Source organism: Balaenoptera borealis (genome assembly GCF_965194805.1).
Source record: "Balaenoptera borealis genome assembly, chromosome: 19".
In the NCBI taxonomy this organism is placed as follows: Eukaryota; Metazoa; Chordata; class Mammalia; order Artiodactyla; family Balaenopteridae; genus Balaenoptera; species Balaenoptera borealis.
Window position 1 is genome coordinate 8,002,288 of NC_138878.1, and position 18,512 is coordinate 8,020,799.

The window sequence follows — 18,512 nt, forward strand, 5'->3', positions numbered from 1 at the left end:
TCTTCCAATCTGGATCCTTTCATTTCTTTTTCTTCTCTGATTGCTGTGGCTAGGACTTCCAAAACTATGTTGAATAAAAGTGGCAAGAGTGGGCATCCTTGCCTTGTTCCTGATCTTAGAGGAAATACTTTCAGCTTTTCACCATTGAGTATGATGGTTTGTCATATATGGCCTTTATTATGTTGAGGTATGTTCCCTCTTTGCCCATTTTCTGAAGAGTTTTTTATCATAAATGGATGTTGAATTTTATCAAAAGCTTTTTCTGCATCTATTGAGATGATCATACAGTTTTCATTCTTCAGTTTTTTAATGTGGTATATCACAATGATTGATTTACAGATATTGAAAAATCCTTGCATCCCTGAAATATGATCCTTTTAATGTATTGTTGGAGTTGGTTTGCTAGTATTTTGTTGAGGATTTTTGCATCTATGACCATCTGTGATATTGGCATGTAATTTTCTTTTGTTTGTCATATCTTTGTCTGGTTTTGGTCAGGGTGGCCTCAGAGAATGAGTTCTGAAGTGTTCCTTCCTCTGCAGTTTTTTGGAATAGCTTCAGAAGGATAGGTGTTAACTCATCTCTAAACGTTTGGTAGAATTCATCTGTGAAACCATCTGGTCCTGGACTTCTGTTTGTTGGGAGTTTTTAAATTACTGATTCAATTTCAGTACTGGTAATTGGTCTGTTCATATTTTCTATTTCTTTCTGGTTCAGTCTTGGGAGATTGTGCCTTTCTAAGAATTTGTCCATTTCTTCTAGGTTGTCCATTTTATTGGCATAGAGTTGCTTGTAGTAGTCTCTTATGATCCTTTGTACTTCTGTGGTGTTGGTTGTAACTTCTCCTTTTTCATTTCTAATTTTATTGATTTGAGTCCTCTCCCTTTTTTTCTTGATGAGTGTGGCTAACGATTTCTCAATTTTGTTTATCTTTTCAAAGAGGCAGATTTTAGTTTCACTGGTCTTCACTATTGTTAGTGTCTATTTCATTTGTTTCTGCTCTGATCTTTATGATTTCTTTCCTTCTACTAACTTTGGGTTTTGTTTGTTCTTCTTTCTCTAGTTGCTTTAGGTGTAAGCTTAGGTTGTGTACTTGAGCTTTTTCTTGTTTCCTGAGGTAAGCTTGTATTGCTATAAACTTCCCTCTTAGAACTGCTTTTGCTGCTAGGGGAAAAAAAAATTTAAGTCCAAAGTAATCAGGTACCATCCAGATTCCCAAGAAAGAAGTTGTCTTATGCACCCAGGATTTCTCTCTATTAGTAGTTACAGTAATGCTGCTGATATTTTTCTGTGTAAATATTTCTTTTAAAAAATTCTTTTATTGTAGTGTAGTTGATTTACAATGTTGCATTAGTTTCTGCTGTACAGCAAAGTGAATCGTTTATACACATACATATATCCACTCTTTTAGACTCATTTCCCATATAGGTCACTACAGAGTATTGAGTAGAGTTCCCCAAGCTATACAGTAGGTCCTTACTAGTTATCTATTTTATATGTAGTAATGTGTATATGTCAATCCGAATCTCCCAATCTATCCCTCCCCGTTTCCCCTCTGGTAACCATAAGTTTATTTTCTACATCTGTGACTCTATTTCTGTTTTGTAAATAAGTTCATTTGTATCATTTTTTTAGATTCCACGTATAAGCGTTATCATATGCTATTTGTCTTTGTCTGAGTTACTTCACTTAGTATGACAATCTCTAGGCCCATCCATGTTGCTGCAAATGGCATTATTTCCTTCTTTTTTATGGCTGAGTAATACTCCGTTGTACATCTGTACCACATCTTCTTTATCCATTCCTCTCTTGACAGACATTTAGGTTGCTTCCATGTCTTGGCTATTGTAAATAGTGCTGCTGTGAACATTGGGGCGCATGTATCTTTTCGAATTAGAGTTTTCTCTAGATACATGCCCAGGAGTGAGATTGCTGGATCATATGGTAGTTCTAGTTTTAGTTTTTTAAGGAACCTCCTTACTGTTCTCCATAATGGTTGTACCAATTTACATTCCCATCTACAGCGTAGGAGGGTTCCCTTTACTCCACACCTTCTCCAGCATTTATTGTTTGTAACCTTTTTGATGATGGCCATTCTGACTGGTGTGAGGTGATACCTCATTGTAATTTTGATTTGCATTTCTCTGATAATTAGTTATGTCGAGCATCTTTTCACGTGCTTTTTGGCTATCTGTATGTCTTCTTTGGACATGTAAATATTTCTTTTAAGGTTTTTTGATGAGTATATTTATTTAGAATAGCACAAAACATATAACTTTACTTTTCTAACAATATGTTTTCTTAAAACTGTACATTAGCAGAGGTCAAGTAGATAAACAAAATCAATACTTCCATTTATCATTTGGTTCAAACTTCTAGCAAGCAATAATAAAACAAAAAGTGCAAAGGGACTTGGCATCCATCCACGGTCTGGGTTCTGCACGAGCTGGGTGTGAGTGCTCAAGGTTAATAGGAGGGCACTGAGGTGGGAAGGTAAGAGTTATTCCGACCTTGGCAACACATCAAACTGCAGCAGAGGAAAGGCTCTTGTGGAAAGCTCACCTGGCCCAAGCCACGGGGAGGTGGTGTTTGTACACACACCGCAGTGGAAGGTATAATTCACACAACCACCCAGTTACCTAAAACTATCCATTGACCCCATATAATCTACCTGCTTTTATTTTTCAAGTGTACTTTACTTTGTGAGATGCCGCCCTCAAATTCCCCACTCTGTTCCCATGGAACTTGAAAGCCATTTCGTTGATGTCAGTGTGTCAGCCCAAGAGAACCTTCTGGAGGATCAGTTACTGGACTCGAATCAGCCCACAGCTGTGCAAGAATGCTTACAGAGGCAGCTGGGCACATTTTATAAGCGTTGGCGTGTTCTGTCGTTTTTATAACTTTTATTTTTTAGAATGTAATAGGGCATACTTCCATCGTAGAAAATGCGGGAAATATGGATAGGCATAAAGAAAAAAAGGCACCTACATTTCCTCTGCCCAGAGATAACCATTATTAACACCTTACAGTTCTTTCTCTCAGTACGTAATTTACATGCACAGAAACACGAATGTATATTTGTTTAACAAAACTCTTCTGTAACCTACATTTTTCACCTAGTATGTTAAAAACATCATTTCAGTCAATTAAATTTCTTCCACAGCACCATGGTAGTCAGAAAGTCCTGACCCCAGCTGTTGGACATTTAAATTGATATCAGGTTATTATTAATATTATTATTATGAATTATCACGGCTTTAAGAAAAATATTTCTCTTTGTCCTGGAGGACAATACCATTTCTGTTAACAAACAGGTATCTTAAAAGAAACAGTGGCCTGTGTTCAGAGGGTTTGAAATGAAACCCAGTTAAATAGTTTGTTTTTAATAACAATACTTCTCTGATCCATTAGTATGTTAATGGAGTTTTTGAATTCCAAAACTCCTGACACGTCTATACACAGACACATATACACATCACATACACTCCTATCATCTGTGTAGCCTGGGAGAAATGCCCTGCTTTAGAGTTCTAAAATTAGAGCTTGAATTTCTAGGTCCAAGTGTCTGGTTTGTATTATTAATCACATCATTGTGATTTTATTTATTTTAATATTTTATTTAAAATAGTACTAATAGTACCATTGTTACATTGAGATTTTATATATATGTGTGTATGTATATATGTGTGTGTGTGTGTGTATGTGTGTGTGTGTATATATATATATATATGTATATGTATGTTGGTTTTGTCCATGTCATTTACTTCTATGTTTTGACTGAAGCTGTGAAGGCTTTGGGAATATTTAGGGAGATTTAGGCAGGCTTCTAGAAGGTTCTGGAATCTAGTTCAGGAAACAGGATGGTCTGACTGAAATTTTTCCTAAATCATCTGGGAAGGAACTGCTCAGGCTCTCTCCCTGAAATGAGCTTGAAAGCAGCCACTAATAAGAGTGAAAAGCAAGGGCTTCATCATCAGGTCCTTCAAATCTAGGCCACACCAGGTAAAATTCCCCAGGACCAAGTCTAAGGGCCAGCCCTGCCTCAGCAAACCGGGCCGAGAATTCTGAACATTTACCATCGTGGCCAAGAAAGTCTTCAAACTTTCTCAGGAGGTTCTGAGGCAGCTGAACAATGAACACTATAGCATCTTCAAAGGCTGGCAAAACCAGCTGACCCAAAGTTTAGCTTGATTCTTTCGCATTCAGCCCTTTTTTATTTCGCTGACACAAGGCTCCTGCCCTCTTCTGTCTTGGTTCCAGAGGGAAAGAGTTTTCTATACCCGGGAACTTGCATAGGCAACCCTGAGATTAACGCTGCCAAACACCGGATGGGCAGAGTATCTGGGGAAAATAAACGGGTCCACAGCAAGTGGGTAAAAACACACCTGCTCTTCTCCAAGAAAACTCTTGGCAGGTATCAAAACCAGCCATGTGGGCAGCCCAGAAAATGTTTCTTGACAGTAGGTACCCAGAGCCTTAAAATTTCCCATATTGTTTGACCTTACATCCTCTTTGGAATCCATGTTAAGAAAATAAACTAGTCTCCCCCAGTTTTACACAAGTATATTTATTAAAGCATTATACTAATGAAAATACAGTAATGGGGGAACCCTAACTCTCCAATAACAGTAAAGGTTAGTATGGTATATCTGTTTACTGAATGCAGGATCATAAAGGTATTAAAAGATGTATCAAGAATTTATTCAATTTAAAATATATAAAACTGTGTATGGAATATAATCACAACTATATAAAACTGAAGCTGAAAAGATGCAAGTAAATTTTAAAATGCATTTATAAAAAGTGTGAAAGGTAATATATCAGAACATTTACAGTGGTTGCCTCTGAGGGGTGGGACTTTGGGAATATTTGTTTTTCTGATCTTTTTTCCCAAGTTTAAATGCTGAGCAAACATTTTAACAGCAAACAGCAATACATTTTGTAGAACAGAAAATTATTCAGCAATTATTTCTAAGATCAACTGTATTTAAATACAGTGGTAGACTTTTTTTTTCCCCTGAAGCAATCTCATAAGTCACCTTTAAAGGATATAGAGAAAGAATAAAACTATATTCGGGTAGATTACTAACGAACTCACATTTGTTCAGCTTAGAGGAATCTAACCAATTGTGTATACAGAAAGTAAAACAAGGGAGAGATGAAGTTGGAGGGGTAAGAGAAACCACGAATGTATCGTGGGGTTGGGACATAGGAGCTCAGAGAGGTTAAGTTACTGGGACAACATCACACAGGAAGTGGTGGCCCCAGGATTGAAATATTTTCCTCACTGGTAAAAAGGGGACAGTGACATTTAATTCAAAACTCGTGAGATTTAAATGACCAAAAACAGCATTTCAGTCAAGTGTTTTGCACAAAGTATTGGTAAGGACTCAGGAAATGATATTTTATCAAAGTGGACTTTCTCACCTAAGGTCCCCAGCATCAAACGAGAAACTGTCATGATTCCAAAGTGAAAGAACAAGCCCCTCATGAACCTCAAATAAAACCAGGAAAGTTGGAGGAAGGCACAGAGCCTCTTTAATCTGAATGAGTGATGGAGAGCCTCTATTTGCATGGACCTATTTCAAAAATTAAAAGAAACTTTTATTCTCTTACACCTAAGATACAGCAGGGCATGGCCTTGTAAACAGATCGGTTTAGAAGGAAGACAGTCTTTCTGAGTGGTGTGGCACATCTCATAAAAGCAGACAGGACTTCAGCTAGGGGGGTAAGTACATAAGCCAGAATGTACCAAAGGGACTTAGGTGTTGGTTTTGGTCTTTGTCCGGCATTCAGATGGGGTCCATGTTGTGCTACAGTTGGTGATTGAAAAGGTTAAAAAAAGGCAGGACATTTACTGATTGAGTAATGTGGTAAAGATGTAGTGACATGGCTGAACTGATTTTTTCTACCCAAACCGAACGTAGACTCACTGGGAATTTCCATTCTAATTAAAACTGTGAACTTGGTCCAGTGGGAAAATGAGAGACAAAATGCTTATACTTTAAATAAGGAGACTGGCTGCTTGGGGGTATTTTATATAAATAGTTATAGTTATAGATTGTGACAATAGGAAGTTAAAATGTTAAAAAAAAAAAACTTAAATAGCAACACCCAATGCTGACGAGGTTGTAAAAAACCAAACCAAAAAAAAAAAAAAACCCCAAGAATATATACCTTCTGCTTCCCTTCCAGATCGCACATGGAAGTATGCAGCAAAAGTCAAATAAGAGCTCTTGGATTCAAGAGTTTCAGGGATGCAGATGTATGCTGGGGAGGAAAATTAATAGAAGGAAAAAGCTGTGTGCATAAAGATGCTAATTGAGCTGTTAGTTCTAACAGCAAAAACTAGAAATAACCTGAATATCCCAGAGTAGGAGTTTCCAAACGATGGCCCACCGGCAAGACGATATATGAGGCATCCATTAAAATAACTGAAAACTGAGAAAGGAGATAATTGTTGGGGGGAGACTTTAAAAAGAAGGGCATGAAACCAAATAGTATGAAGCCTTGAAAGGTAATGAACAGAGATGAAAATCTCTGTTAGGATAGTGGTATTTGAGCCTGTCATTTTCTTTTTAAAATTCACCTTTATCATTAGTATAGCATCTCGTCAAGTAGAATTCAGAGAAGTTTTTTCAGTCATCATGTGGATCATATAATGTGACATTATTTATTATTCTAAAATGAATTCCAACTAGTTTGGATATGCGGAAAGGCACAAAAAGTGAACAGGGTAAATATTGCTATTTTAGGTGCTTTTTTTAAAAAAATGTAAACTTCTTCAAATGGTACCTGCTGGTGACCTGAACGGGGAGCCATTTTGCGAGCTCAGGCTTTCCGGCCCAGCGCTGACCTTAATGAAAGTAATCGGGCCTCCTTCATGGAAGTTCAAAACAAAACCACCCATCACCCCATTTTAAAGAGCAAAACCACAAGCCACAGCTTCAGTCATTGCCGGGGACGCTTCAGTTTCCTGTTTCCTATTGAAAAGTGGCAGAAAGGTCTCCCTTCATCAGCCGTGAAAGTGGAAACCCGGCAGCCTTTGGGCTTTAAAGACATAGGGAAAGAGAGCAGCTCTGTCAGAAAATGACGGTAGAAACTCCGGCCCCCTCTTCCTGTCCTGGGTGGATTCTGTGGCCCTGGGGCAGTGGTGGAGGACTCTGGACATTGAGTCCATCAGAGGCTAAGCCCAGGGGAAAGAAGGCCAGATGCACACCTGTTTACAATCAGAACAGGAGAAAAGGTCTACGGGGCTGAAGCCAATATTGCCGGGTAAAGGGCATGGACAGAATTTGTAGAGTTTATAACCAGACATGAGGCACCAGGAGGCGAAGCAGATCCCAGGCTTGGATAGGAAGCCAAAGAGTCTTCCTTTGTGAATAATTCACCCATTGTATACATTTATTTATATGTATACTGGTGGTCTGCAGGCCATCCTGTAAACAGCGGGATGCAGTGGGAGGCACACGGACTTGAAGGCGATAGCCCTGGATTCACATGCTGCCTCTGCCGCTCACCAGCTAGGGGACCATGGAAAGGTCACTTATTTTATGCTTATCATCTGAGCATAAAATAAGAAGGTGGGTGTGATTTGCCTAGACTGGCAACTGGCACATAGTAGATGCTCAATAAATAGTACCTGCAAATAGTGGTAGTGATGATGGAAGACTAGGTATATATTACATACATATTACATATGTATATACATATACTCTATATATATATCATGACAGATGGTGAGCAGTAGTCCTGGGTTTAGAATAAGCTAACAAAGGAATGAGGCTTTATGCTACCCACTTGCTCACCTGTCCAGGAATTGCACCACATAATCAGCCACAGAAGTAAGATGCATCTGGCAGCAGCAATGGACCACAGAGACTGGCACCGTCTGACTGGGTGGATTCAGGGCATAATGGGCAAGAGGAGGCCTGGCTTTTGTTCTGGGGTCTCTGTTTATCAAGTAACCTGGAGAAGTTTTGGTAAAGTTGATTAGGACCTGTGTACTGTGAAGACTCCTATTGACCCAGGATATAAATTTTTTTTATAGCTCTAACTTTGGTAGGGGTGTTACCCTAAATTTTGAATTTCCATAACGTGGCACTCTGTGTATGTTTGTTGGATGAATGATTGTATGAAGACTTAGTCTGACTTAGGGACCTTCTTCTTTTTTTTTTTTTTAATTGAAGTATAGTTACTTTATAATGTGTTAGTTTTCGGTGTATAGCAAGGTGATTCAGATCTGTGTATTCTTTTTCATATTCTTTTCCATTATAGTTTATTACAAGACATTGAATATAGTTCCCTGTGCTGTACAGTAGGACCTTGTTGTTTATCTATTTTATATATAGTAGTTTGTATATGCTAATCCCAAACTCCTAATTTATCTCTCCTACCCCCTCCTCTTTTCCCCTTTGGTAACCATAAGTTTGGTTTCTCTGTCTGTGAGTCTGTTTCTGTTTTGTAAGTAAGTTCATTTGTATCATATTTTAGATTCCATGTATAAGTGATATCATAGGATATTTGCCTTTCTCTGTTTGGCTTACTTCACTCAGTATGATAATCTCTAGTTGCATCCATGTTGCTGCAAATGGCATTACTTCGTTCTTGTTTATGGCTGACTAATATTCCATTGTATATAGGTACCCCATCTTCTTTATTCATTCCTCTGTTGATGGACATTTAGTTTCCTTCCATGTCTCAGCTATTGTGAATAGTGCTGCAGTGAACACTGGGGTGCCTGTATCTTTCCGAATTATGGTTTTGTCTGGATATATGCCCAGGAGTGGGATTGCTGGATCATATGGCAACTTTATTTTTAGTTTTTTGAGGAACCTCCATACTGTTCTCCATAGTGGCTGCACCAATCTACATCCCACCAACAGTGTGGGAAGGTTTAGGGAGCTTCTTGATTGAGGTGAATGCTTCCCTCCCCTGGTCAAGTTCCCTCACGCATCATCTTACCTCCTGATGCAGGATTCATATGGGCATCAGCACAGAGGCCTTAACGGTGCAAGGAGGCAGCAGGAGATGCTCCCCTGGTTCTCTGATATTTTGAACATGGCCTTGCCTGATGACACTCCCGACATCTTTTGTGCTGTGGCTTGACTCCCCCTTCACCAAATTCCTAATGCTGAGCTACAGTCAGACCCGTAACGTCACTTCTGTGCTCAGCCTGAGATGTTAAAACGGTGCCTCCTATTGGAAAGGACATTTTCAGCTTCTTGAAGGATCGGTGGCCTTGGTGCAGGGAAGTGTGTGACTTTGAAAAGAAACAGGCCTGGGTGTGAACAGCAGCTCTATCACTTATGAGCTGTGTGGACAGTGGCAAGTTATGAAACCTCTTGGCCTCAGATTCTTTATCCATAAGACGGGAAGAGGAGGCTGCCTGGGAGGACCTTGGTCACATTAGATGTAATTTTGCAGCCCGCCTGGCACAGTGGGTGGCTTGCGCTCATTCTCACAAGGATGGGAATTACTTTCATGGACATAATGCTCGGTCACCAAGAATCGTCCTTTCCTTCAAAGGTCATTTATTAAGCACCTTCTGTATAACAGGAATAGTTCAAGGCACGGGGGCCACAGTTGTGAACAAAACAGACAAATCTCAGAGAGTTTATATTATAGGAGGTAGAGAGAGAAAATAGTAAATAGATAGACATATAACTTGTCCAATAGTATTAAGCGGTGTGGAGAAAAATAAAGGGGAGGGGTGGGAAGACGGGGTGCCACTGTGAATGCGGTGACCAGAATATCACCTCATCAGAAAGCGAGAAACCAGAATGCAGTGTGGGGAGAAGCCATTGCAGGTCTCTGGAAGAAAAGCAATTCAGCAGAGGCAACAGCAAGTATAAAGTCCTTGAGTAGGGAGGTTGCTTGGCTTATTTCAGGAGAACAAGAAGGCTAGCGTGGCTAAATGTAGTGAGTGAAGAGAAGATGCTAGAACATGAAATCAGAAAGTCTTCTGTGGACCAGATTATGGGAGAATTCCTTGGCTATGGTAAAAAAAAAATTTTGGGACTTTAGTCAGTGAGATGAGCAGTTGTATCGGTTAGTGTTTGCTGTGTAACAAGTAATCCTGAAACTTTGTGGGTTAACGTAACAAACTTATATTTTTTGCAGTTCTCTGGGTGGACTGGGGTATTTCTTCTCATCTGGGTTGGCTCGGCTGGGGCTACATGCTCTGGGATGGCCTCGCTTGCACGTCTAATGGGTAGTCTGCTGTCGGTTTGGGGAGCGCCCATGTGGCTCGCATTGTCCAGCAGGTTAACCCAGGCCATTCATAGGATGGTGGTTGCAGGATTCCAAAGAGCAACAAGAAAGGGCAAGCCCAGTGCACAAGCACATTTTAAATTGGCCAAAGCAAGTCATGTGGCCAAGGCCAGAGTTAGTTAGAGAGGGGACCACCCAAGGTGTGGAGACTGGGAGGAGAATTACAATGGCCGCGTTTGCAAATAGTCTACCGCAGAAGCACTGGAGGGATTGGACCAGAAAAGTGACATTATCTGATGCATAGTCTGAAAGGCGCTATGACAATGAGGATTTTGTAAAGGGCGAATACAGACAGATGGGAGGATGTAGCCAGGCTATGGACCACTGGAAAGCACTGGTGTTTGACTGACCACAGAGCCAGAGGCCCAGAAATTCATGACGTTGTCTGGGCTGAAGCTGCCACTGTCAAGAGGAGGCACAGTGACGCATACCCTCTGCCCCCACCTTCCTGGTATTTCAGCAAAAGCTTTGTCTCCACCTTGCCAAAGTGGCCTTTCTTACATCCCTGCAGGAATGGCCTGGAAACCACAGTGTAAGTGATAACAGGATGAGTGGGGAAGAGCCTCTAAACCATCCCCCCTATTCTCCTAAGTAAGGAGAGATGGTTTCTAATCAATCACCAAGAACTTGGTAGTTACAGGGGGAACAAACCATTGCAGGACTGAAATGATCCCTGATAACAAAACCTCTTAAGGTGAAATTAAGTGATAGTCATTTTTCTTTTTCTTTCTCTCTTCAACAGAAAATATGATGCTGGCATGCTAATTGCGTGAGACAACTCGGCCTGCAGACAGCCACAAAGCACAAAAACAAAACAAAACTCAGAGAAGAAACGAGAATGGTGTTTTCCTGGCGTCTACAAGAAGCGCTTTATTTTTCCTCTGGATTGCTTTTCTAAAAAAACAAAACGACAAAAAACAAAACTGAAACAAACATTTAAAGGAACAAGACAAAAAAACTTCAGGTGATACTATTCAAGCATGTTCTTTTATTAAGCGTAGGATGAGAGGAACAAGAGGACATTGAAGCAGGATGCTGAACAGACACACTGAGGGGCTGGGAACCTCCGCGATGGCGTTGTTTCCCGAAACCGTGAGTGAGGAATGGAGGGAACAGCTTTTTAATCCCCCATCCCCAAAATATCCTGTAAGGGCGCAAGACTTCCTTTCCTGCCTGTCAAGGTATCTAGGGAATGATTTGCAAAATTTGTTATAATCGCTAAAGAATCTTTTGTATGGCTTTGGCCAGGGAGTTGGTGGACCAGTACTTGGTGACCCACTAATTGTGTGTATCCCATCCATTTCTAAGTGTCACCTCCATCTTGGCTGGAACAAGGTTCAGAAGGTCCTCTCTCCAGTAGTTGCCAAGCCCACTCCGACTTGATCAGGCTGAAGGAAATGGTTATCTCCTGGATCAGTGCAGCGAAGGATAAATACTGGCTTTTTTCTTCCCTAAATAGGAGAAAGCCAGCTCCTGGCTACGCTGTGCCTGGGGCGGGGCAGTGGGGCACCAGGCTGTCCTACACGGTGAGAACTGCTCGTGCTTCTACCGAGAGACGAAGAACCTACCGAGCAACTAAGCTTCACTTTCAAGCAGGCCATCACCAGGGAAGCAGAGGGACCCAAGCCTAACCCAGCCCCAGAAAAGACGTATTGTCCCTTTACCCCCAGAATTCCCTGCTTCCCATTGGTACCTAACGTTTTTCGCCCTGTTGTGACTACTCTTATATCCTTGACTCTGGCGGATCTGGGTCGGAGGGACATGGAAAGCCCTGGGATGATCAGTTGGAAGGGGTCCAGCGTTGGCAGTTACGCCCGAGCACTCACGAATGGTGGGCATGTGTGCTGATCCTTGCCGAGCGCCCGCTTAGCCGGACGGGCTGCCAAGTCCTTCCTGGATCAGCCTCTCGCTGAGCGCCCACAGGGCCCGGGCCGTGTCTTCGCTCTGGGCTTCCGTCGAGGGCAGGCAGCGGCAGCAGTTGTTGAAGTACATCCCTCCCAGACCCTCCAGTTCCGGGGCGGCAGCACAGTAGACGGTGGTGGCAGCTCCTTGTTGCTGGAAAGCAAAGAACAAAGACCACAGAACGTTTTTTTAACTGGGAATGAGCAAGAGTCTCTCCCCACCTGGTTCAGGTGCATCTGGATCTCAGCACGGCCGAGGGTACTGAACTCAAAGCACATGACTGTAAAAGGTATGATGGGACCATCCTGGGAAAACGAGTTCATAAACTCCGCTCGTAAAGCCAGTGTGACTTTTTACACCTCGTATAGGAAAAGGCTTTGAAAACAGACACGTCTATCAGTTAATCACATCAGATGTCTCTTCTGAGCAACGAGAAGAAGATGGGATCCTTTTGAACACGCGAGAACAAATTCATCCCACTTCCTCACTTCTCAAAGCATCATGTCATTTGACACCGAGAAGTTTCTAGAAACTTCTCTCTGAACTAAACCAACCACTCTAATCGTGGCCCATCAGGTAGAAAACCAAGCGGGACTGGTGCCAGATTTTTCCTTATTCGTTGCCCGTGGGGCTGCTAGAGGAAGGGTTTGTGATGCTGTGTTAAAATGTTTGAGACACACGTATACACATATTCCCCACCATCACACGTGCCTCATGCAGACAGAAGACACGTTTGTGAGTTTATCCTTATCCTGGAGACCTTTTTATAAGAAGTGTCATATTCAGCCCATACTTGGCAATGGGACCGTGGCTTGGGGGGCCATGTCCTCCCAGCCCCCTTCAAAACGCAAGTTGTAATGAGTGCAATTGATCACTTGCGATTGACCTTTTGAGTAGCAGTTGGCGCTGTGGCTAGGGGTGTGTGTGGCGATGGGGCACCATATCATCCAGGCTGACAGAATGCTGTCAGGGATGCTGGAAAGAGGGCAAGAAATCACTTTGCTTTGCAAGCCATAATTAAAGATAATAGGCTGGTGTTCATAGGGAGACACCGTCGGCACGGCTCTCATTTAAAACCAACACAGTTTATCTGGCGTCTTATGATTATTTATGTGCATTACAGCCCTTGCTGCGTCAACTAATTATCAGTTGATAGAGAAGAGGGGTGGGAGGCAGAGGAGGATGGAGAAAGATAACTGGGGATAAGGCCACCATTAGGAAAACATTAAGGACATCTAATTGAGAGGGAAGTGAGTTTCCATCCCCACCCAAAAGCTTACTCTTTTTCTCCCCCTACAGGGTTTAAATTGTGCCCAAGCAGAGAGCTTACTGGAGAGCATCCCCCCCATAGGGTTTGGTTTGCATTCACCATGGTTGTTTCGTATAAGCATCGGGAGCCAAGGTCATTCTGAGAATCAAGGTCTCAAGGTATTATAAATTTTAGGAAAGTACTATAAAGTAGACTTGGGGTTTTTGTTGCAGGGGGGCGGGGGGACATTTATTGAATTTGTCTGAAAACCAAATGGTCGAATACGTTGAAGTGACATGCTTGTGCAGAGGAGGGGGGCGTGGAGTGGGAATGGGACACTTGAGTTCTGATAATAACGGGCTGCTTGACTGTATTGGACAAGACCCTTTGGTCCAAAATTTGAACCCCTGACGTGACTTCGCTTTAACGAAATAGTTATTCGGTGTGTTATTTCCCCAGCCCTCTCACCCATGCCCACTCCCCAAATAGCCAATTGTTTATTTTCTTGGGTTCACCTGTTTCTTTTCAACTTGATTTGTGTGGCTCAGGTCTAATGGACATGAGCCCACGTCATCCAAATGTCCTTTCACTGAATTATTATTCCTAATACCCCTTAGCTTAGCACATTTATCTAACGAATTTCCAGTGGCTTATCTGACTCCCCTGAATCCCATGTGGGGAAAAAAGGCAAGCAAAGCACCTCTAAAGACAAATGGAAGAGCTGAGATGCTCATCTCGCCAACCCAAGCAAATACCATCTTGGCCTCAATTCTTAGCAGATGTCAGGTGGAGATGGTGTTTTGAATAATTTTCTGGATATCTGTTTTCGATTTCCATTTTACTTTGCAACTGCCAAAACCACCAAAGAGTGGTCAGGGCCCTTTGGCATCAGCTCTCAAGTGGTGGGAGAAGCCAGTCAGCTCATTCCTAAATCCAGGCCCCCTCAACCCCACCCCAGAGTGGTTATAGTATCAGCATTCATACATCACAACAAACTGGCCTTTCACAGCTCCACCAATCCTGAGAAAAGATCAAAGTTGGCCACTTGGGAAAGCAACAAACGGAATTCTTCCCAACCCAGTGTAATCTTTTGCCACTCTGACCTTCTAAAATGATAGCATGCTGCACTCTCTTGCATTGTTGGAATGGTATTTTTGCAGAGAAATTCTGCGCTTACATTGATTCAGAATCGAGTTGATGAGGGAGCCGGGGGGCATGCATTTTCCCTCCATGGAATGTGAAAGCAATTGCAATCGACCTCATTTCATGTAAACCGCCACTTGGCTACCATGCTGAAAAACCATGAAGTTGAGTAAAGCCCAATCTTTTATCAAGAGCTGGCTTTGATTCCTTTGCCACTAGGCTCAGGGTGATACACAGTTTAAGTCTCATCACAAGCGGTGCTGACTCTGTAGAAGAACACAGCACAGCAGGGCACCTGAAAGCAAAGACCACCTTTTCCACTCCGAAGATCAACTGTGCACATTTGGCAAAGAAAGACTGGACCGTGAAGTAGTGACAACATCTTTTCGTCCCAAGCCCACGACCCTTTCGGCTTCTCAGGGAACGCTCTTTTCAGCTGCACCCATGGCAGCCTCTGAGTGACATCTTTATATGAGCAGGTGGGATGACGGTTTAATAACAAGTTCTAATTTGGGGCTCATCAGCTTTTCGGCCTATCACCAGAATGAGATGGAGCCACATTAGGAAATCTCATTAGTAAATAAGCTGGTACTGCTGATACAAGATAAAACATTTTTAAACTGATAGAAGAAAAATTTTTAAAGAGCACTTTCATCACCATCAAATGACTTTCCTGCCACTTTGGGGGGCATCAGTCCGTAATCCAGAAAAAAATGAAAGAGCCCTATCAAGGAAATGACGTTAACAGCAAACAACTCTGTTATAAAATATCTGCCTTGCTGGTTGGCACCACTGCTTACTGATCCATTGTGATAAGATAATAGCAATATAAACACTAGCTGGAGCTGTGGGTTCCCCTCAGCGATTTTTTAAGAACAAATTCATGGGAAGCCTGGAGGCTGCATGCAGTTGCTGATCATGGGAACCAGGGTGGCGACTCTATCCTGTAGCGACGGCAGTGAGTTAGGGTGCGGATCACACGGGGCCGAGGATTTCTGGGAAGCCCAGTAGAATCTTTAATCACGCCTGAATGCCATTTCTGATTTAGTCAAACATGTGCGAGCTGCCAAAGGAGAACTACGCCATCAATCTTTATAGCGTCTGTAAAATTACCCAGGATTCTTGTTTGGGATTAAGTTAAGAGCATCTGGGTAATAAGGGGGTTCATCATTCTCTTTCAGAAATCATTTGTCGGATGAGCGGCACAGTCTTCAACTACAGAAAGGTGGGATTTAGAAAGCAGTTACTGTTCATTTATCGTTGGGGCCCTGAGATCTAAATCATCCATCCTTCCAAAGCCCTTGGTTGGGATGAAATGGTGACGGAGCCGCGTTCCATCAACATTTACGTGATAACCACTAGCCATCAATTTGCAGCTGTCCGCACGGACTCCAAATGAATATTGACTCTTTGCAAGAGAAAGGTACAGGGGTTTCTGATCAACAATCTAGGCTTAAGGAAAAATCCACCCACATGTTAATATTTGTAATGCATTGGTAGGTACTCTAATATAACTTACGTTTTAATAAGGACACATGTTACACAATTATGTTTAGTTTTCAGGTTTCTCTACTTTTAAAATGCATGCTTCTTTAAAAAAGAAAGAATAAATTCCTGTCTTAAAATAGATTTAACTCTGAGACACATAAAAAAGTAGACACACTACCATGGGATATCTGTATATTCAGTGACTTTGAGAGTAGCAGATGTTCTAAGATTGCTTTCCTACAGACACGTCGGTATCGGGACACTGCACAGCAAATGCTGAGTGAATCAATCTATGCAAAAAGTGGAGTTGAGTAAGGAAAGGCAGCACAGAACTTACACTGGACTTGGAACCCCACGGGCAGGGAAGGAGAACGTCCCTTCTGGAAGCGGGCACTGATGATGGTGCTGAATTCCCGGGACAGAGAAGTTTGCAGGTGTCACAGGAAGAGAAGACAGGTGCCTCTTCGAACCCTCAAAGCTTTCCCTGTTACTCATCTGGGGTCTGTGAGGCAAAGCAAACCATTTCCAAGTGCAGAATTGATGCAACGCCCCGGTGAGTACAGCAGAATCATTTATCCCGGAGCCTTGGCGGAGATGGGGCAGTGAATGCAGGTGCCATAGGTGGGACTGATGGCCGCCCTCTCAGTCTCTTCATGTCTCCCAATAACCCTCCCCAAAGAGAGTTTTCAGCTACCCTACTGGAAACGTGCGACGCGGTGTCTGTCTCAGGGTTCATCTCCTGAGACTGGGGTGCCTGGAGCACAGCTGTTCTCAGCAATAGGACGGTTTAAATCTCTGATTTGAGAGAAAAAAGCAAAGCAAGCTGCTCCAAAAGGTTACGTGTTCCCTACTCACCACTCGTGTGACCACAACCAACCCCTCGCCCTCCTGCCTGGGTGTGGAATGAGTGCAAATCAGTAATATACCGACTTCCGCCAAAATGATGCGAGACGGGAGACGACAGAGAACGTGCCTCGAAAGGACCCTTTTCCTCCACACTGTCGAGCTTTTCTAGTGAGTCGTTGCGTACGGGGACTGTTTAAGTGGTAACGATGGCCAGCATCTCCTGAGAGCTTGCCATTGCTCTGGCACTGTGCAGAAAGCTTTGTAAGCGCCATATTCTAACCCGCACACAGCTCTACCAGCCAGGGACGATCATTATCCCCATTTACAGGGAAAGCCTACTTAGTACCAGAGCTCAAAAGCAACTGGTCCAAAAGCCACACAGATCATCACACAGATTGACCCTCCGGAATCCATGTCAGATGCAGTACAAAACCTTCCCAAACTTGCGACACAAATTGGCGGGCTGCCCATTCCCTGTGTCTCCCGTTTGGCTGAAGCTACCTTAGGAGGAGCCCTCTTTCCCTTCTCAGCCAGGCCACGTCTGGCCACAGTGTGGCTGAAAATTAAAGGGATGGGCTGTACGTTTAATTTTTAAAAAACGGGCTGTCATGTGCTCACCTGAGAAATGCTGGGAGGAGATTTTCCCATTGTTGATTCAGGCAGTGAACTAAATTGAAATTATATCCATTTGGATTAACAAAAATGAAGACCCAGCGCCACCTCAAAAGATCCAAAGGCAAGTGACCCTTAACAAAACCATCACCTGATTCAAAATGCCACCTCCAGGTGCCAGATGGGACCAGCTGTGAACCTACTACTCTTGGACGATCGACTTTTTTTTCAAAGCGTGAACGGAACCACATCAAAACCAGTGAAACCCCGAGCGATCTCCATCTTATAAATTCACACACGTGTACAATGAATACGGCCTTTTGGAGGATAATATCTGACGTGTTACATCAGGTTTGCAGAGGAAACTGATCGACCTCCCTCTCCTGGCCTCCCCCAATTAATTCCTGAGAAATTAATTCCTGCAAATTCCTAAGAAGTGATTCCTACAAAGGCGTCAAACAATATAGGCTTAGGTACCTGCAAATACTTCTTGTAGATATCATAATAGAACTTTCTTCATAGCCCTCGGGAGTTTTGCTCACAGGCTGCTCTTAGCATTTATTACAGAAGGGAAATCCACTCAATTTCTCAAGTAGAAAAAGTGAAGAGGGTCGGGAAAGCGGATATTTGTTTTTAACTGAGGAGGCTGGAAAAGTCTTCGAGAATGTTCTGGAGAATCCATTTAGATCACATGCAGATCTTAGCCTGACGGAAGAGAATGTGTACCTACCACCATGTGTTTGTTAAGATATTTACCTCTTGCCTCAGGGAAAGAGTTTCTTTGCTAAAGAGGATCACAAACGTGGAAAGCCTCAGAGGTTCCTTTTCAGCTGACTGTCTCTCCCGTGGCAGGTAAAGGAGTACCATTCCCTGGGTGACCTTGGGACACCGGGTTCGATGGCAGTTGCTCTGAAGGAGAGCTAAGCCGTGGGATATACCAGTGCATCACCATCGGTGCAGTGGGTCCTGGCACAGCACACAGCCCCAAAAAGTAGACGGC

The 18,512-nt window shown here is 42.7% G+C and overlaps 2 protein-coding genes across 2 annotated transcripts in view; one reads left to right on the forward strand and one right to left on the reverse strand.

Moving 5' to 3' along the window:
* The window catches only part of MAF (MAF bZIP transcription factor), a 362,282-nt gene extending 351,130 nt beyond the window's left edge, over nt 1-11,152 (forward strand). The window contains exon 3 of the mRNA XM_082366378.1: nt 11,015-11,152. The gene's annotated coding sequence lies outside the window, so the exon portion shown is untranslated. The remainder of the gene's footprint in view (nt 1-11,014) is intronic.
* Nucleotides 11,153-11,240: 88 nt separating this feature from the next.
* WWOX (WW domain containing oxidoreductase) overlaps nt 11,241-18,512 on the reverse strand; it is a 965,623-nt gene continuing 958,351 nt past the window's right edge. Inside the window, exon 9 of the mRNA XM_082366371.1 lies at nt 11,241-12,327. Coding sequence (XP_082222497.1) covers nt 12,139-12,327 — 189 coding nt within the window. The 3' untranslated portion in view covers nt 11,241-12,138. The remainder of the gene's footprint in view (nt 12,328-18,512) is intronic.